This window comes from Saimiri boliviensis, chromosome 14 (assembly GCF_048565385.1).
Source record: "Saimiri boliviensis isolate mSaiBol1 chromosome 14, mSaiBol1.pri, whole genome shotgun sequence".
Taxonomy (NCBI): domain Eukaryota; kingdom Metazoa; phylum Chordata; class Mammalia; order Primates; family Cebidae; genus Saimiri; species Saimiri boliviensis.
In genome coordinates, this window is record NC_133462.1 from 80,437,174 (window position 1) to 80,464,974 (window position 27,801).

At 42.5% G+C, this 27,801-nt stretch overlaps 1 protein-coding gene and 1 long non-coding RNA gene across 20 annotated transcripts in view; one reads left to right on the forward strand and one right to left on the reverse strand.

The window, feature by feature from the left end:
• Positions 1-26,711, reverse strand: LOC101044243 (uncharacterized). Its single transcript, XR_012513596.1, has 4 exons — positions 26,330-26,711; positions 16,536-18,159; positions 5,140-10,175; positions 1-500 (listed from the first exon to the last, which is right to left on the reverse strand). It is a non-coding gene; the product is annotated as an uncharacterized LOC101044243 (long non-coding RNA).
• The window catches only part of DISC1 (DISC1 scaffold protein), a 380,547-nt gene continuing 379,334 nt past the window's right edge, over positions 26,589-27,801 (forward strand). For all 19 annotated transcript variants that reach the window (XR_012513582.1, XR_012513584.1, XR_012513586.1 and 16 more), the window contains exon 1: positions 26,589-26,895. Coding sequence is in view for 6 of the 19 variants with exons in the window: in XM_074385319.1 (XP_074241420.1) it covers positions 26,832-26,895 (64 nt within the window). In the remaining 13 variants the exon portion in view is untranslated. The remainder of the gene's footprint in view (positions 26,896-27,801) is intronic.

Sequence of the window (27,801 nt, forward strand, 5' to 3'; positions counted from 1 at the left end):
TTGCAGAAAAGTAAAAATTCCCCATTTACTCATTTCTGCACGTTATCTTAGGCTGAATACGTTAAGGTAAGAAATTCTGGAATGGGAATACATCGTTGGAGAAGAGGATAATGGAGTTTCTAAGAGAGTCCAGGTAGGGATCACATGCAGACCCTGCTGTCTTTTCCCTCCTCTGAACACTGCCCCTTGAAGTGCTTAGGTTTCTCTTCCTTCATTCAGAGCATGTGCCTGATATCACCATGCACATTCTCATAGTTCTTTCGGCCTCAGACCTGCGATTGCCTGGGGATCTGAGCATTACAGACTGGACTGGAGTGACCTGGTGGGTTGGGCTGAATGCAGGCGCTGGGGCCACTGCCATGGCCAAGCCCTGCCCTGGAGAACAGCTGCCCTGGGCCAGTTCAGACGTACGTGCCTCCCCAGCAGCCTGGGTGCATCTGGTATCCTCTTTGACTTCATCTGGCATCTCTGTAACTTGAGGTCAAGCAGAAAAGAATAATCTGTTGAAATAACAAATCCATTAAGTTATTTTTAAATATGGATAAGTAAAAAATATGAAAACAAAAATGGTTTATAATCCTACCTCCTAGCTAGCCTTTGTGGACATTTAAAAAATTGCAGGCACAGCCTTAAAATGTGCAAAACAGCACGGGAAAGTCCAAATGAAAAGTAAATAGCCTTTCTTCCCAGCAGTCCTTCATTTCAAAGATAACCATTACTATCTCTGAAAAAAAATGTGTGTACATATATACTTATCTTTGTAGAACATGGGTTTTTTTCCATATTTATTCTGCTGCTTTTTTCTTTCTTCACTTCATATTTCTCAGGGATATTTATGCACTGGCACATGTAGATGTAATTAATACTTCTTAAATAGAATTCCATTTGTAAGGTAGCATAATTTATTCAGTTTATTCCTTACTCATGGATATTCAAGTTTTAGTTTTCTCACTATAACCACATTGCAATGAACATATGCTTATATCTATCTTGGAATATTTTTGTTAGTGTAGTCTACAGAGTAATTTCTTTTTCTTTTTTTTGAGACGGAGTTTTGCTCTTGTTGCCCAGGCTGGAGTGCAAGTGGCTTGATCTCGGGTCACCAAAACCTCCACCTTCTAGTTCAAGTGATTCTCCTGCCTCAGCCAACTGAGTAGCTGGAATTACAGGCATGCGCCACCATGCCTGGCTAATTTTGTATTTTTAGTAGAGATGGGGTTTCTCCGTGTTGATCAGGCTGGTCTCGAACTCCCGACCACAGGTGATCCACCCACTTCGGCCTCCCAGAGTGCTAGGATTACAGGCATGTGCCACCATGCCTGGCTAATTTTGTATTTTTAGTAGAGATGGGGTTTCTCCGTGTTGATCAGGCTGGTCTCGAACTCCCGACCACATGTGATCCACCCACTTTGGCCTCCCAAAGTGCTAGGATTACAGGCATGAGCCACTGCGCTCGACCGAGGGTAACTTCATAGGAGTGAAAGTCCCAAGTCACACAATGTGGAACTACACCTTAAAAAGGTATTGGTAGATTTTGTCAAATTGCCCTTAAAAAAGATCATACAAGTTTGGCCAGACTCAGTGGCTCACGCCTGTAATCCCAGCACCTTGGGAGGCTGAGGTGGGTGGATCACCTGAGGTCAGGAGTTTGAGACCAGCCTGGCCAATGTGGCGAAACCCCATCTCTATTAAAAATACAAAAACTAGCTGGGTGTGGTGGCAGGTGCCTGTAATCCCAGCTACTCGGGTGACTGAGGCAGGAGAATTGCTTGAACCTGGAGGGCGGAGGTTGCAGTGCGCTGAGACTGTGCCATTGCACTCCAGCCTGGGCAACAGTTTATACTCTCACCAGAAAGTGAACAAGGTTAAGAATCTTTTCGTATGGAAAACGATAGTTAATATTTCTTTTTCTGTGAATTGTTTATTCATATTCTTTGCTCATTTTTCCCATTGGGTTCAGAATTTACTGATTTGGCTGAGCTTGATAAATTAAGAAAAATAGTCTTTGTCTTTCATTGTGTTCAGTAAATGTTTTCTCCAGTTTGTCCTGTGTATTTTAACTTTGTGCTTAGATCTTGTTTTTGTTTGGTTTGGTTTTTGCCCCAGCAACATTTTTAACATTTTATATGGCAGATTTGGCAGAGTGCCTTTAGGCTTTCGGCTTTTCTGTCTTATTTTAAAAGGCCTTCCCCACTGCAAGCTTATAAATCAATTTACCCATGCTTTTAATTTATTTTATTTTATTTACTTTTCCATGCTTTTAATTTAAAACAACAACCACAATAGCAGCCGCCGCCACATTGTTGTTGCTAGGAGAGCCATGTGGTCAGTGTAGAACGTTTATTAAACACGCTTAAGCAAACAGAAAAAAAATGTTATTGTGGAATTGCTGGAGATAGTCACTGTGAATATTTTGTCATAGAAAGTTCCTGCCTTTGATTCTGTGCAGCAACGGATGGTATTTTGATTAGGTCATGAATTCTACCTGTTAAATATTTGAGTTATATTTTCAAAAAACAGCTTTATTGAGGTATAATTTATATATCATGAAATGCACCCGCTTTAGGTGTATAATTCAATGATTTTTAGTAAACGTACAGAATTGCACAATCATCATTACAATCTAATTTTAGAACATTTATTTCCTTCACCCCAGAAAGAACCCCTGTGTCCATTTGCAGTCATGTTCATTCCCTCCCCTTAGCCTGAGGCGACCAGTAATCTACTTCCTGTCTCCATGGATTTGCCTTTTTAGACCATTTTATATAAATGGAATCATACAAATATGTAGGCTTTTGTGTGTTTGGCCTCTTTCACTTAATGTAACAATTATGTGGTTCATCTATATTGTAGCCTGTATCAGTACTTCATTGTTTTTATTGCTAAATAGTATTTCATTGAATGGATATGCCACATTTTTGAGTATCATTCATTAGTGGAAGGACATTTGGATTACGTCCACTTTTCAGCTGTCATGAGTTTTATGCTAGCTATAAACGTTTGCCTACAAGTTTTTTTTTTCTTTCTTTCTTTCTTTTTTTTTTTTTGAGATGGAGTCTGTCTTTCTTGCCCAAGCAGGAGTGCAGTGTCATGATCTCGGCTCACTGCAACCACTGTCTCCCGGATTCAAGCGATCCTCCCATCTCAGCTTCCTGAGTAGCTGGGATTACAGGCACGGCACGTGCCATCATGCCCGACTAATTTTTGTATTTTAGTAGAGATGGGATTTCACCATGTTGGCCAGGCTGGTCTTGAACTCCTGACCTCAGGTGATCTGCCCATCTTGGCCTCCAAAGTGCTAGGATTACAGGCGTGAGCTAACGTGCCCGGCCATTGCCTACAAGTTTTTATGTGGACATATTTTCACTTCTTCTGGGTGTGTATCTAGGAATGAAATTTGGAAGGCCGGGCGCGGTGGCTCACGCCTGTAATCCCAGCACTTTGGGAGGCTGAGGCGGGTGGATCACGAGGTCAAGAGATCGAGACCGTCCTGGTCAACATGGTGAAACCCTGTCTCTACTAAAAATACAAGTGATTCTCCTGCCTCAGCCTCCTGAGTAGCTGGGACTACAGGCGTGTGCCACCACATGGTCTCGATCTCCTGACCTTGTGATCCACCTGCCTTGGCCTTCTAAAGTGCAGGGGTTACAGGTGTGAGCCACCACATCCAGCCCAAATGCAGTCTTTCTTAGTCAGTATTCAAATAGAAACCATTTAGACTTATTTTACTCAAAAAAGGGAGTTACTAGAAGGATGCTGGGGAAGGATATCTGGATTCCTGAGGGCCAAGACCCAGGGAGCAAGAAGCTGTCAGGAATTCCTAGGCCTCATCTGCTTTATCCTTTTCTTCCAAGATTATATCACTGTAGTTTCAGCCATACACAGAGATCACAGTTCCATAGTCCCCAAGAGACAGCTGGGTTAGGGATATGGGTCTCTTAATATAGAAGGGCTGCCAAGCAGTCAGCTAATGGGTGTGTGGGGACAGACCTCAGAGGAAAGGGGTAATTTTGCACTGGATTGACACAAAAGAAGTGTCTGCTATGAAGCTGTAGCAGCCTCCCTTAACTATGGGGGATATGTTTGAAGACCCCAGTAGATTCCTGAAACCTTAAATACTACTGAACCCTAGACATACTGTTTTTTCCTCTACATACCTATGATCAAGTTTAATTTGTAAGTTAGGCTCAGTAAGAAATTAACAATAGCTAATAATGAAATAGGAATAATTCTAAGCATACTATAATAAAAGTTATGTGAATATGGTCTCTTTCTCTCTCAAAATGCTTTGTTGCACTACGAAGGGTAAGCTAAAACCGTGGACAGTGAAACTGCAGATAATCAGGGACTGTTATACTTGGAAATGAAGCTATCATGTAAAACATTCCTTCCTGCCCACCAAAAACCAACTGTAGTAGGCCATTCTTGCATTGCTATAAAGAAATACCTGATTCCTCAAGGATCTAGAAATAGAAATACCATTTGACCCATTACTGGGTATACACCCGAATCGTTCTATTATAAAGACACATGCACACATATGTTCACTGAGGCACTGTTTACAATAGCAAAGACCTGGAACCCATCCAAATGCCCATTGATGATAGACTGGATAAAGAAAATGTGGCACATACACACCATGGAATACTATGCAGCCATTAAAAAGGGTGAGTTCATATCCTTTGCAGGGACATGGATGAATCTGGAAACCATCATTCTCAGCAAACTGACACAAGAACAGGAAACCAAACACCACATGTTCTCACTCATAGGCAGGTATTGAACAATGAGAACACATGGACACAGGGAGGGAAACATCACACACTGGGGTCAACTGGGGACTAGGGGGCTAGGGGAGGGATAGCAGGGTGTGGGGAGATTGGGGAGGGATAACATCTGAGAAATATCTAATATAGGTGATGGGGAGATGGAGGCAGCAAACCACCATGGGAAGTGTATACATATGTAACAATCCTGCAAGATCTACACATGTACCCCAGAACTTAAAGTATTATATATATATACACACACACATATATATATATATATATATATATATACACATATATATATGTATATATATATATGAAATACCTGGGACTGGATAATTTATAAAGAAAAGAGGTTTAATTGGCTCACGGCTCTGCAGGCTGCACAGGAAGCATGGTACCAGCACCTTCTTGTCTAGGGATTCCTCAGGAAGCTTTCAATCATGGTGGAAAGCAAGGAGGAGCAGGCACAGCACACAGTGAAAGCAGGAGCTAGTTGGAGTAGAGAGTACCAAACTTTTAAACGACCAGATCATATGTGAACTGAGTGAGAGTCACTTATCACCAAGGAGATGGCCCCAGCCATTCATGAGGGATCTGCCCTGTGATCCAAACACCTCCTACCATCCCCCACTTCCAACATTGGGGATTACATTTCAACATGAGATTTGGGTGGGGACAAATATCCAAACTATCTCACCGACCAACCCCTAAACTCCAGTAACAGAAAAAGCAGTCCAATGAAAGATAGTACAATTTTTCTACCTCTTCTGAGTTCATTAGAAGAGAACTAGAGTTCACTAGAAGAGACTTTAACTTACCCACTGCATGTTCTCACTCATGGGTCGTGGGTACCTATGAGTGAGAACATGCGGTGGGTGAGTTAGTCTAAAGTCTTGGATATACTCAAGAATGTCTTTTGTGTGAGTGTGCTCTATAACATTTAGAGAAATTACAGAAGGAAATTATAACATCTTTTCCTATGAAAACTATTAGGAAAATGGATGTTAGTTGAATGGATCAAATTTGGTATTTGCAGACTTGGTAGATTTGGAACTCTAAAGTAGAATCCTATGAGGAGACAGAGACGTGAACAAAAAAGTAAAAAATAAAAAAACTCTGTGTCCTAGATGACTCCATGAAATGTAAGTCAAACATTATGGTATATCGTATTTATCTGAAGAAAGATAAATAGCTGGTTTTTTGAGGGAAGAACTATTAGTATACAAACCTGGAAGAACTATTTGTATACAAACCAGTAAAAACCATTTAGTAGGAGAATTGTCCTATTGTGCCTTTAGCCACATCTCATTTAAAATTTTGAGTGAAGAAAGTTCTAGATAGAGCCTGTAGTGAAAACATTTATTCAAATGTAAACTCATTTATTCAAATACATTTTATCTAGAAATATTTTATTTCTACCCTTTCCTTACACCCAGCACCTTCTCAAGGAGCTCTCTAGTACAGTATTTTGGGATCTTAAACCAACTACTGACCACGACTCTTAGTTGCATAGAGACCTCTTGTTCTAATGCATTTGCTTGTTGTGGAGCTTAAAGTTTATTATTAGTAATCAAAGATAGACATGCGTTCAGGATCCTGCAGAAATTAAACAGAGGTTCTTGAAAAACTCGAGTGCATCCTGCTTATCTTTTCATTTCTCCTTTTGCTGGGTTTTCATTGACATCTGTATGGGAAAATGCAGCTATGTTTTCCTCTTGTATTCTCAAAGGCAAGTACTGAGTAGCTCAAATTCACCGTTTGACAGGAAACAGAAAGTGTGATCACTGTGGGCAGATCTAATACCGATGGAAAAGAGCTGATGTAATGTATATGATCTCTATGATTTCTGGAAGTCTTTACAGAGCTGTTTTATATTGTAAGAGCAGCCAAAGATAGCTTTACTAAGCAACATTTAGCAGAGTAGTAAAATGCATTTCAGACCAGGAGGAATTCAGCCATGCTAGAATGCGGTGCCTGCCATATTGAAGGGCAAATCACAATCAAACCCGCAAAGTTTATTTCACCTACTGTGTTTGGGACTTCGCCAAACCACAGCTTTAACAGTGACATAGACATACAAATATATAATGTACATGAACAAAATGACCAGTAAACTTTGACATCTGGTTTTTATCTTAAGTCTGTTTCTTTGTCTTGTCACTGTGGAAAAAAACCCCGGAAAAGTCTTGAAAGCTAATTAGCTCCAAATTTACTTTAGGAATGAAGGGCCAAAGAGTTTTGATGACAAATTTTTCTTTGTTGCAGCTGCCAAGCTGGTCTGTGACCCCTCAATTTAATGGAGGTGATTATTTATTTGGACATAATTCCTTTGTTTTTTTCAATACAGAACTCTCTTTCCTGGAATAGGCACCTGGCTTCTCATTTCCATTTGCAAAGAATTTGCTGTCTTAAACAAGTTTTAAAATACTGTACTTAGCATCTCTTTCAATATATTTCTTTATGAAACTGATTTCTAGGCTTTATCAGAGTGAATGTATAATGATGATATGCATTTTTTTGAGTTTATATTTTTCTTCAAATTAAAAAATGTTCTTTTAAAATGAATTTCTCACCCAGTTTACATATTCTTAGTGAGTGTGCATGCACACGCACACACACACGTTTTCTACATTCTGGTCTTTTTCATTATATTTATGAATATGTTATTTTGGCATAGGTGTAAATGAAAAGTTATTAATTTCAGGTTATCAGTGATTGTCTCTTATTTTGAAAGACCAAAATTTGACTTAATTCCACTTCACTTTATCATAATCACAAAACTTCTGGTGGGCTATCTTGTACTTTTAAAGCAGTCAAATAGCTTTTTTATAAACATGAGTATATATATATCATATGTATGCAAATGTATATATACATACATATTTAAGAAATATATATAATATGGCATATATATGAAAGTACCACTGAATCAAACACATTGTATGTATTTCTCTTTATTTTAGAGCAAAAAGCTTTTGGGGAAAATGTATAGGCTTAAGTTAAAGGTTTGGGAACTCAGTGGTTATCCAGTTCCTGGTCTAGTGATGTCAGTGTCAGTCCTCCAGCGTAATGAGAAAAGTATGGAGAACCCCTTAGCTCTTCTCAACAGAACTTGTCTCCTCTTCCTCCTCTGCACACTGTGAGACTTTGTAGGACTTAGAAGGCTGCATCTGTGAATCAGCCAGGAAACAGATCTCTCTGCTGGGCCTAATCAACCTCTGCTGCCCTTTGTCTTTGCAGAGGTCCTGGGATTGCAGGTTCTGGACCTAGCCCAAGGAAGCTCAGTTTTTCCTTGCCAAAATCTACACAAATAACAACCAGAAGAGGAGCACTTTTCCTTTTTTTTTTTTAAGAGCACGAATTTAAGTGTCACTCGTTCTCCCATATAAACTTTGGCATAAATAGCTGATTTTAATCCTTGGGGTAGCATATTCTATCCTACGACTGCCAGAAGAACCTGGACTCTGCCATGGTAACTAAGTCCTTCATCTTGCCCAAGAAGGACATTTATGTGGTTATAAATGCCTGCATTTTATTACAGCCTTAAAATTTGAAGCAAAATGTAAACATTGTGGTTAGCATAGTTGGGAGTAAATTTATATCGTTAATGGTTTCAAAACAAAAATAAGCTTTAGTTAGTAAAGAAAGCTTTAATAATTCCATTGAAAATAAATGTTACTGCTATGGCAACTGTAAAACAAAGAAAATAAACAAAAGATAACCATAGCATGAAACCGTATCATATTTGTAGGTGCCGTGGACTGAGAGATTGAATCCTTAGTAATTCTTATGAAAACACAGGGCTTCAGTCAATTTCTGGGTCTTACCATTGACATACTGTTATGAAGACATTATTTTGCTTAGTCTGCTTGCCTTTGAGTGAACTTAGTTATATTCATGTCTAAAACAACTTATAAACTTATTATTCATGACTCATTTTTTTCATAGCCCTCAAAATGATTTTAAGGGTAGATAATGATCTAGTAAACGAATATGTTATAATTAACTATTAATTGTTGGCCATTTAGATTTATAGTTTCAGTTTTGTAGTTTTTGTCCCTATTGAAATATTTTCTTAGGATAAATTTGTAAAAATAAAATTCTTGTGTTAAGGGATTATTGATATTTCTTTTTCTTTCCCTTTTTTTTTTTTTTTTTTTTGGAGACCAAGTCTGGCTCTATTGCCCAGGCTGTAGTGCAGTATTGCTGACTCATCGCAACCTTCATCTCCTGGGTTCAAGTGATTCTCTTGCCTCAGCCTCCCAAGTAGCTGGGATTACAGGGGCCCGCCACCCCAGTTAGCTAATTTTTAAATTTTTGGTAGAGACAAGGTTTACCATGTTGTCCAGGCTGGTCTTGAACTCCTGATCTCAGGCAGTCACCCCATTTCAGCCTCCCAAGGTGCTGGAATTACAGGTGTGAGCCACCACACCCGGTCTATTTATTTTTCTTATTTAAACATTTTCTTTCTTGACTTGTTTGCTTGTGTTTGTTCACAGTTTTTAGAATCACAAAACATTTTGGACATAGAGAAAAATATACAGAAGGCTCTTATTTTATTTATCTTTAAGACATTTCCCCCTGTTGTTTAGCCACTTGAAATTAGTGCCTAATTTGAAAGACCAAATTTGAAATTTGAAATACCAAAATTTGACTTAATTCCACTCACAAAACTTCTGGTAAGCTATCTCATCCTTTTAAAGAAGTCAAATAGCTTTTATATAAATATGAATATATACTGTATGTACACAAATGTATATGTACATACATATTTGAGAAATATGTATAATACATATGGCATATATATGAAAGCACCACTACACATTATACACATTTCTCTTTATTTTAGAGCAAAAAGCTCAAGAAACATCTAATGAATGAAAAGATGCTCCTATGTCCTTTAGAAATGTGGTTTTCAGATCAAGTCAAATCAATGAGTCTTTATGGAGCATATATTACGTACAACAACACAGACCAAAGCACAGAGAAATTCTGGAAATTTTGACTTAATGAGTTAATTCAGTCTCCACCAGCGCAGAGGCTGTTGTTTGCTTTTCTTCTTGGGTGACAGGCGGGTCTGCATCCCAGCTGCTCTGGAGGAAGAGTTAGCCATCTCTTCTCGCTGTCGCCATTGCCTTGGTAGGACTGCTGTGTGCATAGGTGTGTGCGGGTGCGCACATTATCTGAAGCAAGGTGTACTTGTCTTTGTTAACTTTTCACTTTTGAAGATCTTCCTTCTTCATCTGTGCTGCTGACCGGAAGGTGACAGTTTGGTTATCTCATCTCCATTTGTGTACAGTCTAAGATGGCTACAGGGCAGCCTGAGCAAAGGGGTTGGAGGAGGAGATGTCGGATATTTCAGGAGAAGACCCTGAAGAAATTCCTTCTCCCATGAAGTTCTCCCTAGAGATGAAAAGTCACAGGGAACAATCGAGACGGCTTTACCTAACAAAGCAGTTTTTAGTCAACTTCTACCACCTAGTGGCCGTTTCTGAGAAACTCTTTTCCCCTTTATTTTTAAAAGTATTTTGACATATGCAAAGGCATTTGTATCTGTCAATCCATGTTTTCTTTAAAGATGTCAAGATCAAAATAACACAGTGGCACAAAGAGAAGTAATCATTGCAAGAACTAAAACACAGAGATGCTTAAAGATGGTTCTTGGGGCAACCACTTATATTTTAGTTTTTTTCTCTTCAGTCCTATTTGAGTTTTTAAAATTCTATTTGAATTTTTATTGTCACATATGTATGATACTTTTATAATATATATTTTAAGTTTTTAAATTTATAAAAGTCATTTAAAAATATAAATAGGGCCAGGAAAGGTGGCTCATGCCTGTAATCCCAGCACTTTGGGAGGCCAAAGTGGGTGGATCGCCTGAAGTCAGGAGTTTGAGACCAGCCTGGCTAACATGGTGAAACCCCATCTCTACTAAAAATAGAAAAAAATTATTTTTTTTGTATGGTGGCATGTGCCTGTAATCCCAGCTATTTAGGAGGCTGAGGCAGGAGAATCCCTTGAACCTGGGAAGTAGAGGTTGCAGTGAGCTGAGATTGCACCACTACATTCCAGTCTGGGCAACAGAGAGCGATTTTGTCTCAAAAAAGGAAAAAAAATATATATATATATATATATATATATATATATATATATGTTTTGAGGGGGATAATTTCTGGTAATTAGGGTAAAAGGAGTATTAAATATGAATGTGAAAAAAGCTTAAAAAGAAAAATTTTAAATGATTGCTTTTCAGATAATTTTAAATAACATGGGGACTAAACATTTACTTCATTTGTTCCTACTTCACCAAATCAAACAGTTTCCATTTCCCAGGTTGTTTTCATTCATTTACCAATATGCAAGCATAGTTTTTATTTATAGCAGTCTATCCAGATTTTCTGACATGGAATCTTAACATGCTTCATTATGGAAACATCACATATGCAAAGGGGGCATGAGTGAAATCGGTAGAATTTTCTTTACTTGTGATCTCTGTTGCCAGAAGGGCAAGTGGCTTTTGTCAAATGAACTGTGTTTTGTTGAAACAGTGGTAGCTGATACTCAGAAGCCTGGAGCGAACCTTCTGGTACAGCAGAGGGCCCTTCTGTTGTGTAAGTTTTATAGTGGCACAGACTGCATTCTTAGCTCTGACACAGTCTTCATGATTTTGGATAAAAACCAGGCTTTCATACTTGATTCCTTGGTGTATTGGTTTGCTAGGACTGCCACAGCCAAGTACCACAGACTGTGGCTTAAACAGCAGAAATTTATTGTCTCACAGTTCTGGAGGCTGGAAGTCTGAGATCAAGGTGTCAGCTGGGCTGGTTTCCTCTGACCTCTTCTCTTGGCTTCAGGCAATTGCTGTCTTGCTGTGCCCTCACGTGGTCACCCCTTAGTGTCTGTCTGTGTCCTCACCTCCTCTTCTTACATGGACATCAATCATTTTAGATTATGGGCCACCCTTAATGACCTCATTTTAACCCAATGACCTCCTTAAAGATCCTATCTGTAAATACAGTCACATTCAGAGGCACTGGGGCTTAGGGCTTTAGCCCTTGAATTTTGGGGAATCACAACTCAGCTTATAGTGCCTGGCTTGGGATTATGGCTAATAATTTCACCTGGCAGAATTGTGCAGTTTTGAGGTCATGTTTAGAAAACTCCTGGCTTGATGCCAAGGGACACAGTAGATGCTCAATTAACAAGCTGTTATTTCTACTTATGTTTGGGTTTTGAATATCAGATTTCTGTAAAGTGAGGAGCCCCTATAACAGAATCCAGGGATTTAAAAAATATTGGATCAAAATGCCATTTGGTTAGCTAGGATCTAACTAAATGGCACTAATCTATCTCATTGCATCTTCCCTGGCCTCAGTGCTGCACCAAGACGCTGCACATACTAAATGCTCCATTTTCAGGAATGCTTCTTAATTGTCCTGTCTGGGTCCAGTTATTCCAGCTCACCTGGGAGGCAGTAAGCCATCCCAGGCACCATGGTTAGGACCATAGGTCCTGGAGTCTTAAGATGTTCAGCTCCATTGCTTACATGCTAGACATAGGCATGGTATTTAACCTCTTTAAAGCTTCAGTTTCCACATTCGTGAAATGGGAGTAATTGCATCGGTACTAAATCTGTAGCATTCTTGTGAGAACTGCATAAAATGGTCCAAGTAAAGCCCTTGGTATAATGGTAACAGACAATAGTTAAGCTCTTAATTTTTAAAAATGTTTAAAAATTTTTTTGAGACAGGGTCTCACTCTGTTTCCTAGGTGGGAGCGCAGTGGTGCTATCATAGCTCACTGTAGCCTCAAACTCCTGGGCTCAACTGATCTTCCCGTCTCAGCCTCCCGAGTAGCTGGGACTACAGGTGCCAGCACCATATCTGACTAATTTCGTTGACTTTTATTTTTTGGCGGAGTCTCGTTATGTTGCCCAGGGTGGTCTCAAACTCCTGGCTCAAGTGATCCTCCCGCCTCATCTTGTTTTTCCAAAGTGCAGGGATTACAATATAAGTCACCATGTCTGACTGGTAAACTCATTACCGTTGGCTTTTATTATGCTTTTTATTTGCCTCCCAGTGCCTCGGTATCTAATTATAAGAGGAATGCCCTTTCAGAACGCCTGTCATAGTATTGCAGTTAGCGGGGCTAGTTCCGCTGCATTCTTGAGAAGTGACAGTTGGGAGGCTGGTATCTCTCCTATGTCCTGTCCTGCCGTTACCCATAAAGGAGCCCAGTGGGGCTTAACTCCCAGCCTGCACACCTGCCCCTCTTCCTCAGCTTGGGCTTATCTTTCTCTTAAGGGCGTTTCCCTCCCTCTGTTTACCCCAGTAATAACTACCTTTTTTTTCTCTCTCTCTCTTTTTTTTTTTTTTTTTTTGAGATGGAGTCTCGCTCAGTCACTAGGCTGGAGTGCAGTGGCAGGATCTCGGCTCACTGCAACTTCTGCCTGCTGGTTTCAAGCGATTCTCCTGCCTCAGCCTCCCTAGTAGCTGGGACTACAGGTGCATGCCACCACGCTGGCTAATTTTTGTAATTGTAGTAGAGACAGGGTTTCACCATGTTGGCCAGGCTGGTCCTGAACTCCTCATCTCAAGTGACACAACTGCCTTGGCCTCCCAAAGTGCTGGGATTGCAGGCATTAGCCACTGCGCCTGATCTCATATGAATTTTAAAGTAGCTTTTTTTTTTCTAGTTCTGTGAATAATGTCATTGGTAGTTTGATAAGAATGGCATTGAGTCTGTACATTGCTTTGGATGGTATGGCCATTTTGATAATATTGATGTTTACTATTTATGAGCATGGGATGCTTGTCCATTTGTTTGTGTCTTCTCTGATTTCTTTGAGCAGTGTTGGAGATCCCTCTCCTCCCTGGGTAGCTGTATATCTATGTATTTTACATTTTTTGGTGGCAATTGGGAATGGGCTTGCCTTTCTAATTTGGGCTCTCGGCTTCACTGTTGTTGGTTTATAGGAATGCCATTCATTTTCATACATTGATTTTTGTATCCTGAAACTTTGCTGAAGTTGTTTATCAGCTGAAGGAGCTTCTGGGCTGAGACCCTCTGCCTAGTTATAATCATGTTACAGCATCTGAAAGAACTTTTTCTTAGCTGGGTGCGGTGGCTCACACCTGTAATCTCAGCACTTTGGGAGGCCGACATAGGTGGATCCTAAGGTCAGGAGGTTGGGACCAGCCTGGCCAGCATGGTGAAACCCTGTCTCTACCAAAAAAAAAAAAAAAAAAAAAAAAAAAAAAAGCGAAAATTAGCTGGATGTGGTGGTGGGCTGAGGTGGGTGTGAGACTGAGGCAGGAGAATTGCTTGAGCCTGGGAGGTAGAGGTTCCAGTGAACCGAGATCATGCCACTGCACTCCAGCCTGGGTGACAAGAGTGAAACTCCTTCTAAAACAAACAAAAAAACCCTTCTCTTTCTGTTTCTTTCCACTGACAATTTCTCCCCATGTGCTCCCTCCCTTTTCTGCAAAACTTCTTGAAAGAGTAGGCACTCTGCCGGACATTTGCTTCTGCACCATTCACAGCCTCCTTAGCACCTTCGCCTTTTCATCCTGCTCCTGGAGCTCTACCTGAAACAGCTCCCTGGAAGTCATTCTCTCTTTTGCCTTCCTACTTGTTCGGTCTTTGCAGTTCTTATTGCCCAATATCTCCCCCCACTTTGTATTATTATTGTTTGAGACAGAGTCTCATTCTGTTGCCCAGGCTGGAGTGCAATGGCATGATCTTGGCTCACTGCAAACTCTGCCTCCCAGGTTCAAGCGATTGATTCTCCTGCCTCAGCCCCCTGAGTAGCTGGGATTACAGGTGCCCATCATAACGCCTGGCTAATTTTTGTATATTTAGTAGAGATGGGGTTTCACCACCTTGGGCAAGCTGGTCTTGAACTCTTGCCTTGGCCTTCCAAAGTGCTGGGATTACAGGTGTGAGCCACCGCGCCCCCCTGCCCCCCTTTTTTGAGACAGAGTCTGGCTCTTTTGCCCAAGCTAGAGTGCAGTGGCAGGATCACAGCTGACTGCAGCCTTAACCTCCTGGGTTCGAGCAATTCTCCCATCTTAGCCTACTGAGTAGCTGAGACCACAGGTACATGCCACTGAGCCAGGCTAATTTTTATTTTTATTTTTTGTAGAGATGGGGTCTCCCTACATTGTCCAGGTTGTTCTTGAACTCTGGGCCTCAAGCAGTCCTCCTGCCTCAGCCTCTCAAAAGCACTGTGGCCAGTCCCACATCTCCTTTTTGAAACTATTTTTGTCTGGTTTTCATGACTTTGTTCTGGATCATCATAAGGCAAGTAAACTTCAGCGGATGTCTCTAAGTCTCCAACTTGGTACTACAGTCTGGCAGGACCTGAGACATGAACACAGCTTAGACACAGGGAGCAAGTTGGTGTGAAGAAACGAAGCGGCACAACTGGAGCCAGGGGCCTGACTGGGAAGACTTCTGGGAGTGTGGCCTTCCCTCTGTTCCGCTTCTCTTCCCACCTCTGACATCTTTTTCTTGCTTCCCTGATCCCACTCCTTTCTCTGATCCCACTCCTTAAAGGTGGGAAGACCCAAGTTTCAGTATTCTGTTCCCATTCTACCTTCTCATCCCTCCTAATGCTTTAATGATCACATCTACACAGATAACTGTCTCTGGACCTTTCTCCTGACCATCAGCCCATCATCTCTTGATGGCTTGCCAGGGACTTCCCACCATGGTCAGCCGCATCTCAAATTTAACTTTAGGAGTGCCATTATTTCTTCACACTGTCTTGTACCGTGGTCCTTCCCTCTCAATTCCTTCCTCTCCATCTCCCTTCCACTTTCCCACCACCTCTGTTCCAATTCCACATCCTTCCCAACCCCTGTCTGTGCTCCTCATCCTGCTGCCTCTCTTTTCCCTCAGGGTCATCCTTTCCCCAAAGCCTACTTGGTGCATATTCCCCACTGCTTCCGAATCTTTAATGGCTCCTTCTTGGTGATGAGATAAAAGCTCAAGCCCTTAGTTAGTCTGGCATTAAAGGCCCTTCACAACCTGGCCTTAACCTTCATCTCTGAAGTTGCCTCCTATGGATTCTCACCAAGGTGAGCTGTCAGCTGCAGGTTGGGAGTTCTGTTAGACAGGCTGTGTGGTTTGACGCTGAGGTCTCCTCTTGCCTGGGAGATGCTCCCTGTTTTCTCTTCTCTTTCACAAAGACCACCTGAGCCCATAGTGGTTTCCTGCCTTCTCCAAAGTTCTAAATAACTTTTAAAAATGTGTCTCTGTGTATTCTCCAAAGAACCAAGACCCCATGCAGGCAGAACCTGTATCTTATTTGGGTTAAGGAAGTTGCTGGGCAGTCCAACCCCGTTGGATGCACTGCCGGTTACTAGCCATACTTGTGGGCAACTCTCTGCATCTCAGTTTGTTTGATTTATTAGAAAACTGGAATGATTCCTTCCTGCTACCCAAATGTTGGTTGTAATAATTCAAAGAGCAAATGGATGAGAAAATGCTTTGAAACCCTAATAATCAGCAATGTCAGATATTGTTGATTTTCCTTTCTAATCCCTGACTTCTCTGTCTATCCATATCCCTCTTTCTTACTATAAACAATCAAGTGTAAACCAGACTTCTCAGCTTTAAATATTGCCTGGAAAGAACAATTGCAAAGGGCTATCACTCCTTAAGTCCCAGGATATAAGATTACCACTGGGCACAGGGAGCTGGGCTCCTTCTGCCAGGCTGCTCAGATGATGGGTGCCCGGAGGAGCAGGTACTTACCATCTGTCAAGGCGTCTGGCTCATGCGCAAGAATGCACGCAGCTCATTTTCTCCACTGGCAACACACACCTGACACAAGGTGTGAAGCTCAGGACCTCAGACACGCGTGATCCAGGATGATTCGCTCTCCTATATGGACCTGTGAGAACACTTTCGCCTTATGCATTTTCTATTACTATCACGGCCACCAGTGGAATGCAGATATTTCATCTCTGCTCACTCCATTTGCCACCACTGCCAGATGACTGATGCTGCTGAGGGCTTTTCCCACACTGGCAGGCACGTTCTCCTTCATCCGGTCTCATGTGTGCTTCATTTCCTCTTCTCTGTTTCTCCAAGGTTAGGATTAAAAATAACACATGTATTTATTTACGACTTTATTTAGATATATGCAGTGCTGGATGGCGTGCAAGCCAATTTCATAGGCTTCTTCTTAGCTGGTCCTTATTGCTGTGAAGTTCACAGCCCTAAAATTGAAAATGTGAGGAATTGCAGGAAGTGGAAGAAAGAGTTGCACCTGGGATCCTGAACCATGTCACTGCAGACCTTCTTACCTACTGCCTTATCACATATCCTCTGCTACATGTGAGCCAGTCTCATCTATTCAGGTAGCCTGCTATTTTGTTGAATGGATAGACTTTATTTTTTCTTTTTGTAGAGACAGAGTCTCTCTGTGTTGCCTAGGCTGGTCTCCTGGACACAACTGATACTCTTGCCTTGGCCTCCCAAAGTGCAGGGATTACAGGCGTGAGTCACTGTGCCCAACCAATAGATTATTTTTTAAAGTAGTTTTAGGTTTGCAGAAAAACTGAACAGAAAGTACACAGTTCCCGTATACTCCTTCCTCCTCCCCACAGCTTCCTCTGTTATTAACATCTTGCACTGGGTTGCACATTTGTTACAACTGATGAGCCAATATTGATACATGACTATAAACTTAGGTCCATAGTTTACATTAGCGTTCACTCTTTGTGTTGTATATTCAATGGGTTTTGCCAAATGCATCATATCATGTATTCACTGTTACAGTAGCCTGCTGAATGATTTCATTGCCCTAATAATCCCCTGCGCTGTATTTACGCATTTTCCTTTCTCTTTGCTGCCAAGCAGCCGGCTAATTTTTGCATCCCCCACAGTGCCTAGCACTGCTTGTGTATCCAGGAGGTGCTAATTACATGCATAGGTTGGTTGATGGCAACAGTAACCAAAGAGATGAAACCAGGGGTTTAATGTCTATGCAGATATCAATACATAGTCTTGGTGTGCTCTGGCAGTGCTTCTGGAACCATTATCTCTAGCAAATCACGGGATGTTCCATGTCAGCTTTTCATGACCAGGAAGGTAGAAAGCCTTTGGATTAGGACAAAATCTTCTCAATGAGTGAAGTGCTTTAGTCAGCGTCTCCTGGGAAGGGCTGTGGTTGGATCGCCGTGTGTGGCTTTGCTGTTTCGAGGGCACTGGGGGCAAACCAGTTAGATGAGCTTCTGGCATTGACCTTGTGCAGGAAGGGCAGCCGGAACTGTGCATGAGTGCACATTTCACTGGGCAAGGGCTTCTGCAAGAGCCTAAAAGGCTCTCAGTGCTGTTAGTTCCCCAATAGTGCTGGCTCATTCAGTGTCGTATCCTGGAAGACAGATAATGAAAATAGATAATTTTGATTGTTAGGGAGAATGACTTTCTTTGAAGAATGAATGGGGAAAAATGCCTTCCTGACAAGATGGTAAAACCTCTTTATGCAAACTTCGACAAAATGATCTTATTTCTCAGTTGGGGTAGTGAAATAGGTAATAGCAGAATAGGGGAAGGGAAGATAGAAAATAGCAATGAGGGAGGATTGCTACATATGAAGCGGTTCAAATGCATTATGTCAGTAGAGTCAGTTCTTGCATATATGCCTGAATGGAAGGAATTTTGCACAGATAACTTTTTAAGTGTCTACTGGGCTTTAGAATTCACATTCAGTTGTTTTGATAGAGGAGGTGGGCAGCTGCAGACTGGCCTTTCCAATTCCACGTGAACCAGGCTGATGATAAAGTTGGCTGTCATCACTAAGCAAAGCTCAGCAGATAGGTGGTGGAAGATGACCTGCAAGCAAGATACCTTTGGTGGATGATACGGTTTGGCTGTGTCCCCACCCAAATCTCATCTTGAATTGTAGTTCCAATAATCCCCATGTGTGGTGGGAGGGACCTGGTGGGAGGTAATTGAATCATGGGGGTGGTTACCTCCTTGCTGTTCTCGTGATAATGAGTGAGTTCTCATGAGATCTGATGCTTTTATAAGGGGTTTTCCCCTCTTTGCTCTGTACTTCCTCTTCCTGCCACCATGTGAAGAACGTGTTTGCTTCCCCTTCCACCATAATTGTAAGTTTCCTGAGGCCTCCCCAGCCATGCTGAATGGAATCAATTAAACCTCTTTCCTTTATAAATTACCCAGTCTTGGGGACGTCTTTATTAGCAGCATGAGAACTGACTAATACAGTGGAATTGTAAACTATTTCCAGTGGTCATCACTGGTCTTCATTCTCTGTTCTTACGCTGTAACGTGGCATCAGGGAAACGTGGCATCAGGGATGTGTTCTCATCCTCTTCTACACCCTTGCTGGAGCCTCCTCACCTGAGTGGCCCCCAGGAAGAGGTGACTGCCAGTTAAATTTTATATCAAAAGGTTCAAAACCCAGAGGCTAAATAGATCCCCAGAGATTAAAATACAAAGTTGCTCAATATTGCCTCAAGATTTTAATGACGTGTTTTGAGACCCCTAACTTTCCTTATGTACCACATATACATACATTTCAGTTCAAACGCTGGCTGTTTAGAAGGCCGGTTGAGCTGTAATGACTCATTGGTCTTTGAGAAAGCACAAAAAGCTGACTGGAGTCACAGCGAAAGAAGTAGTGGTTGCCTTTTCTCAATAGGCTCTGGGTGAAGGGAAGTGGTAATCATATCCTCAGAGCTTTGGGCCAGAGACTTGGAGATGCCAACCCATTGTGAAGAGAAGGGCCAGGTAACAAAAGCCTTCAAAACTCAACCAAGATGATCAAAGTAAAAATGCCTTAGCCATCCTCCCACCCCTGTGCATCAGAGCTGAGCCTCAGACACTGAAGGAAGGCAGCCTGGAATCAGGTGACTCCCCATGGTCAGTTCCCACACCAGAGGGCTCCATGCTCTGATTGTTCACACATTAATACAAAGAATATGTCTCTTTAGTACATTCAAATTTCTTTTAAAATAAGTTATATACATTATTTTAAATTGCAAAAATTCAAAAAAGCCAAAACATTTAAAAAAATAAGAAAAACAGTATATTTCAAATAATAATTAAAAAAAAAACCCATGGTAGGTAATAGTTAGATTTAGGCTTGGGTTTATATAAGGAAAAACAACTAACAGTGGCATAAACAAGGTAACAGTTTTTTCTCCGTACAATAAAGGAAATCTAAAGGAAGACAATCAAGGGGGTATATGGAAACTCCACAAAGTTGTCATGGAACCAGACTTAATTCCAGTTAACTGCTTTGCCATTCCTAAGCTGCGGCTTTTGTCTTCAAGGTTCAAGATGGCGTCTAGAGCTCCAGCCATTGTATCCATAGTCCAAGATGCCTAATGAATGAAAGAAGAGTCTCCCTTTCCCCTTTAAGATTTCTTTAAATTCCATAAAACATTTTGATACCAGGTTGGAAGTCTTTTAACCTTCTGATTCTAACCTAGAGCAAGGAAATCCCCCAAGGAGCACTCTACCCTGTGAAATCTTCTCTTTCCCATGTTGTCACGATTCTGCCCTCGTGTGCTCTGACTATTGCCAAGCTTTGGATTTCATTTCTGGAAAAACGCCTTGCTGAATATTAGAATCAGTTTAGTTAGGATTTGGGGGAGGTGGCATGATCGAAGAACGTGAATGTTGCTGACGACAGTGTTGTTGGTAGAAGTAGCTCCAGTTCTACAACTTAAGATCTGAGCCATCATGTGGCCACTCGTAACAGGCTTTCAGAACTGAGAGAACTTTGGTAGACTAATCAAGATGAGATAGGTTATCCTGTGGCAACAAAGACACCTACATCTCAAAGCTTAATTCAGTGTATGCTTCCTTTTCTCTTGTTCATGTTTTATGTTCTATGGAAGCTTACAGGTGAGATCTTACTCATAGAGGCCCTCAGGATTGAGAATGACAGGTGCTCCATCGGAAGACTTACTTTTACTATTATAGAGGCAGACAAAGAGCAATGAATCAAGCATTGGCTTCTAAAGCTTCCTCCCAGATGTGAAGTGTATCTCCCCCAATCATATCTCCTCTGCTCACATTTCACTGACCAAAGCCAGTCACATGGCCATCCCCAGCTTCAAAGAGGTTGGAAAGGCATTCCCACTGTGTGCCTGGGTGCCAGCAACTCAGAAATATTTGGTGAATGCCTCTGTAACGAATAGTAGTTTAGTTCTCATGCTTATGTTCCAGTTTTGTCCTCTGAAAGGCCAAATCTGAAATTCAAAATCTTACAAACAGGTTTATACTTGAAAACGGGTAAACATTCTCATAACATAAAGCTTAATCATATTTGTGGGATTATTGCAAACTCTGTGCATCATACCTAAAAGAGGAGCTCTCTGGATTCCGCAGCTTAGAAGCTGTCTCATTAGTTGGTCCCTAAGACCACAGTTGGAGACTGGTCCTATCTACTAAGGAAGTTTCACCGGCCAGGGCAAAATAACAAAGAAAGAAAAAACCAGGATAAATGAGCTTTCAGAAAGCAAAATTCACTCATTTTAAGGAAGTGTCCTAGCTTCTATCACATATTTATTATTTTTTTGAGGTTAAAAAAAGGCTTTTCTTTATGAAATGGTGGTGATGGTAGTTGGTAGAAGTTTTTTTTTTTTTTTTTTTTAAATAAATTTATGGCTGAGTGCGGTGGCTCACACCTGTAATCCCAGCACGTTGGGAGGCTGAGGCAGGTGGATCACCTGACACCAGGAGTTTAAGACCAGCCTGGCTGACAAGGTGAAACCCCGTCACTACGAAAAATACAAAATTAGCTGAGCGTGGTGGCATGTGCCATAATCCCAGCTACTCAGGAGGCTGAGGCAGGAGAATTGCTTGAACCCAGGAAGCAGAGGTTGCAGTGAGCTGAGATCACACCACTGCACTCCAGCCTGGGCAAAAAAGAGCAAAACTCTGCCTCAAAAAAAAAAAAAGTAAATTTACTTGGCAAAATAAAATGTTAGTGTCATTATAACACCTTCTTTTGTTTTCTTAAGTTTTTAGCAACCAGCCATGAAACAATAGTTTAAAAGACACGCATCTGGTTTCCCCTTTGTTTTCAAAAAAGGATGCTAGAAAATAAAGTGATGTATCCCCAAACACACACATTTAATTAGAGAAAGAACCCCTAACCCATTCTTGAATTCTAATTTCAAATTGGCTGAATGGCGTGAACCTTTCTTTCCCTGGAATAGCCTTATAGAGACCTGACCACTAACAGCATTCGCAAGAGAAGATTAAAGCCCACGATTTCTTTACTCACTGTGAAGCACATGAAGAATAAGGACGAAATGGGAAAAATGTGAGTGGCTTAACGTCAAACACTTTATGAATGAGACGAAGTCCTGACTTTGGACAGTGGTCCGTTTATGGACACTGTCTTTGAAACTGCCTCCAGGGCCTGCTGAGATCTGCTAATATGGCTGTTGAATTGGGGCGTTTAAAAGCTCCTGATGGTTGCAATGTGCAGCAGTTTTGGGGGGTGCGGAGGTCCCGTCTCTCCCATTAAGAAGGCACAAGCAAGGAATTTGTGCTGCTCAGACAACATAAAAATCAGGTGTGAGAGGACTGGGCCAGAAAACCAATGAAAAGGGGTTGGCCAAAAGATTAAAAATCAGAAAAAGAGGCTTGGAATTGCTGAGCTTTCTAATGATAACAACGTTGCCCCCTATGATTATGGCCATTCATGTTGTCCCCGGTAACGAGAGCTGTGAGAGTGACAAAATATTACCTGTCAAGGGTCACAAGAGATGATCAGTGTGACGATGGAAAGAGAGGGCTGGTGCCCGCCACCTAGGAATGACAGGGGATATGGCTGAGAGGATAAACGGTGAGGGGTGAGTATCTCTTCCTTGGTGGAAGTTGGAGTAAATGTAGCCACTGAACTTCCGATAGAGAACAAATTCTACTCATTCAAAACAGAGCAGCCAGGGAGGAGCAGTCCTCCACAATCAACTATGTAACTGTGACTCAGTCTCTGACTGGAGAGATTCTGAGTTGGTGGGGTTGGCTGTTCCTACATTACATGTGGTAAACTGTGGCAGAAACAGGTTTAAACCATTGAGTTGTGGGTCTTTATGCAGAGTAAAATTAATGTGCCTTTCCTTAACCGCTTTGGCTGTTGGACCATGTAAACACATTCCGAGTGCCACATCTCTAGCAGAAGCTAATCACTGGGAGATGCAGATTCCCACAAGTTTCAGGCATCTCGGGATCACAGGTCTAGAGTGGGATCTTGTAGCCTCTCTGCCAGTTTCCCAGGAATTATCTCACTACTGTCGCTTTAAGACAATATGCACTGCAAAAGGAAGGTTATTTATATTATATATTTAGCCTAACACTAGGATAACATCCTTTGGCACAGCCATTATCTGATGGTATTTGAAACTGAACCAACTTCCTATTTCCAGGCATTAACAAATGAGAGTCTTCATGTTGTCTAATGTTATTTCCTGGATTTAAGACTGATTTCTTTTTCCCAGTTCATTCACATTTCTTTAAAGAAAAGATCTCCTTTAGACAATTAAATTTCCCAGAATTGTTTAGGCATTGTTATTGTTCTCAATGAGAATATTTCCTTTTTAACTCTAGTTATGCAACTTGATGGGAATTTTCTTGAGTATCTATCATTGCCATATTCAGAGAACTTGCAGGGCACTTGACAGATAAATCAACCAGCCTGTCAAGAGTCAGAATCTTAATTTAGATAATTTATTCCAATAAGTCTCTGGCCAGACAGGATGCAAAATTGAATCAGGCATGACATTTGCCCTCAAAACGCTTACAATTTAGAAGGGGAGATGAAAAGGTACATTGATTGTATGTAAAGCATGATTATCAGAGCCACCTACTCTCCTCTCAGCTACTTCTGGGAATAAAATTAGGGGAAGGGAGAGAGAATATTATGCATGAAAATGCAGCAAACTTAATTAGCTAAATATAAGTTTCATTATATGACCAGAGAGTGACAGTTTGTACTCAGGCGTCAGGAAATGCCGTTTTGTCTAGTGAGAGACAGTATATGATTGTCGGTAGGAATATGGGCTCTACAGCCAGATTCTCTGGGCCCAAATCCCTGGTCTGCCACTTACTATGTTTGAGATTTTGAGTAAGTTCTAATCATCTGTACCTCAGTTACTTTGTCTAGAAATGGATATAAAATCAGGTTATTGCACAGTTGAAACGCATTTAACAAGTTTAAATTGTGTAAAATAGTGTCTGGCATGTGCTAAGTGTCCATGCATTATTATTAGTAAAGTTCTAGGAGATTCCCATATTCTTAAAACACAATTTTTGCTACTGATATTTTATTTCCATTTAAATGTGGTAAAAAACACATCATATTTACCATGTTTATGTGTGGAGTTTGGTAGTGTTAATTTATTCACACTGTTGTGCTGGCTAATGATTTTTTTTTTCTATAGAAAGGGTTTTGCTAAGCAATGGGTAAAGGACTTCCTGTCCAATAAACGGTAATGGGATAACTGGCTAGTCATATGCAGAAGATTGAAACTGACCCCTACCTTAACACTTTATACAAAATTAACTAAAGATGATTAAAGACTTAAATGTGAAACCCAAAACTATAAAAACCCTGCAAGACAACCTAGGCAATACCATTCAGGACATAGGTATGGGCAAAGATTTCATGATGAAGACATCAAAAGCAATTGTAACAAAAGCAAGAATTGACAAATGGGATCTAACTAAAGAGCTTCTGAACCTCAAAAGAAACTATCAAAAGAGTGAAGAGACAACCCACAGATGGGAAAAAATGTTGCAAACTATAATCTGACAAAGGTCTAATATCCAGCATCTTATAAGGAACTTATATTTACAAGAAAAAAAAACCCATTAAAAAGTGAGCAAAGGACTTAACAGACACTTTTCAAAAGAAAACAAATGCGGACAGTATCATATGAAAAAACATCACTGATTATCAACATCATTGATTATCAGAGAAACACAAATCAAAACCACAATGAAATACCATCTAACACCAGTCAGAATGGCTATTATGAAAAAGTCAAAAAATAACAGATGCTGGAGAATTTGTGGAGAAAAAGGAGCATTTTTACACTGTTGGTGGGCATGTAAATGAGTTCAGCTATTGTGGAAGACAGTGTGGCGATTCCTCAAAGACCTAAAGATAGAAATACTGTTTGACCCAACAATCCTATTACTGGGTATACACCCAAAGGAATATAAATCATTCTGTTATAAAGACACTTGCATGCACATGTTAATTGCAGCACTATTCACAATAGCAAAGATATGGAATCAATCTAAATGCCCATCAATGATAGAGGAAATGTGGTACATATATACCATGGAATACTACACAGCCATAAAAAGGAATGAGACTATGTCCTTTGCAGAGGCATGGATGGAGTTGGAGGTTATTATCCTTAGCAAACTAACACAGGAACAAAAAACCAAACACTGCATGTTCTCACTTACAAGTGGGAGATAATGATGAGAACCCATGGGCACACAGAGGGGAACAACACACACTGGTACCATTTGGACGGTCAAGGGTAGGAGAAGGGAGACGATCAAGAAAAACAACTAATGGGCACTAGACTTAATACCTGGGTGACAAAATAATCTGTACAATAAACACTCACGACAGAAGTTTACCTATGTAACAAACTGAACTTAAAATAAAAGTTAAAAAAAAAATGGGTCTCATTGTGTTGTCCAGGCTGGTCTCAAACTTCTGGACTCGAGTGAACCTACCACTTTGCCTCCCAAAGTGTCTAGCCTTAGATATTCATATCCATTTATTTTTAGAGACGTGGGAAGAGGGGCGGGAGTCTTTCTGTCACCGGGGCTAGAATGCAGGGGCCCCATCATAGCTCAGTACAGCCTTGAACTCTTGCGCTCAAGCAATCCTCCCACCTAAGCCTGCCGAGTAGCTGAAACTATGGGAGTGCACTACCTACCATGCTGGGCAAAACACTAATTTTAAGCACAACTGTATGCTTTCACTCATAAGATTGTCAGCTTTTGAAGGACCTCAGCCTTCCTCTAGTTGTAACTCCCGTCTTTCTGAGGAGATCCTTCCCTTTCCTGCAGAACGTCTCCCCAACCCTTCTTCAGAATCCTCCCTCCTATCCCTGAACCACCTGCAAGAAGGTTTGTGCCAAGCCTCTGGCACATGGCACATTCTATCTCATGATGTGATTTGGTTTTATATGCCCGTGCTCTCCTTCTGGCCTGGAGGTGAGCTGCTTAAGGACACAGAGCCCACGTGTAGCCCTTCCTTGTACCCATTGTCCTATAGCAGGTGCTACCTAGGGGGGTGCTCTAGCAGTTTCCTTGAATGAACCAAAGAGAAGGGTTGAGTCAGCGGCCTAGGAGCAAGCTTGCATGGACTCCTGTGTCCGAGAACCACCCCAGAGCTGCTGGAAGATGCTAGAAATTGGAATTCCATCTCATTTCTAAACATCTGCTGCCACTCATCTCTTTTCAGGGTCATCAGTCATCCCCACCGTCCCCCCCACCCCCCCCCCCGCACTTTGTATAAATGAGTCTCTCACCTCCCTCCATCTTCTCCATCACTGTGTGGTCACTTCTCACATCACGCGTCTGGAAGGCGCCCTCCCACACCCCGTGCTCAAGGCCTCCCGCACTTCCCCTCCTGTTTCCTCCAGAAATGAGCCACAGTGAGAGCAAACTTTCTGAGGGCCTGAGATCCCGGAAACAGGCTGTGAGGGCCGCGGGTCCCGCCCGCTCCAGCTGCGTGTGTGTGTGTGCGCGCGTGTGCGTATGTGTGTGTGTGCGCGTGTGCGTGTGTGTGTGTGTGCGCGTGTGCGCGTGTGCGTGTGTGTGTGTGTGCGCGTGTGCGTGTGTGTGTGCGCGCGCGCGCGCGCGTGAGGAGCCAACGCTGGCAAGGAAACCGCGGCCTCGCTGAGGAGAAGAAAGGAGCCGCCCCCTGCGTCGCCCGCCCCCTCCCCACTTCCCGTCCTGCGCACCGCTCCGTTCCCCCGCCCCTGGCCTCGGGGAGCGAGCGGCGGGCGGCTCAGGCGGAGCGGGAGGAGCATGCCAGGCGGGGGTCCCCGGGGCGCCCCGGCCGCCTGTGGCGGCGGCGTGGGCCACTGCGCAGGTAGGGGAGCTGCCACCACGTCCTAGCATGTCCTGGGGGGGTCCTGGCAGGGAGGGCGCTCTCTGGCCCGCAGGAAGTCGTGTAGGTCGGGGCGTGCTTCTGTTGACAACCCCTTTCTAGGTGAGGAAACTGAGGCAGGACGCGCGGCGTGCGGGGTTGAGAGAAGAGCCAGTCTTGGGCTGCCAGCCTGGTGCCAGCGCCGAGCCGGGCCAGGTCCCTGACTCAGGACTGTGCGGCTGTCCCCGGGACCGGCAGTTTTCGAAACTGCAGGCGTCTGACCCGCGCCCCCGCTGCGTGCCCTGGTGTTCGGGGAGGGTTGCCGGGGCGTGCTTGGGGTTTGGATCCGTCCCGGGACACCTGCGCCGCGCAGTCTCCTGGCGGTGCGCCCCAGCCTGCGCCCCCAGGGGACAGGGGACATCCCACCTTAATCCCCAGACCCAGCTGGATCTCTGGTTCCACCCCTTCGGGCAGCTAGAGGGAGGAGGCTGGGAGAGGGACCAGGACCTGGTGCCTGCGCCTCCCCTAGGGGCTGCTCTGAAATCAGTTCCACCGCCCACTTCCTACTAGGCACGCCCACGGCCCAAGCCGGAGACTGCTCGGTTTCCACCGCCCGGAGCGCGGGTCTCGCGGTCAGCTGTTAGTGATGACCACTGAGTGGATGGTTGTTTTTTTAACAATGACAGGACTTCTACCTTCTCACTCTTAAAATATTCGCAAGGGAATGTGAGGTTTTCCAAAGTCAGTGAAATTTGGAGTTAGGGAGTGCTTGCTGCCTTGTTTCCTTGCTGGGCGAGCACAGGGCTGGGTCAGTCGCTTAACCTCTCAGAGCCTTAGTCTCCTGAAATGTAAAAGAGAACACTCATAATCTGGCCTCCCTGTGTCGTTAGCTTTGTTGTATGGGAATTC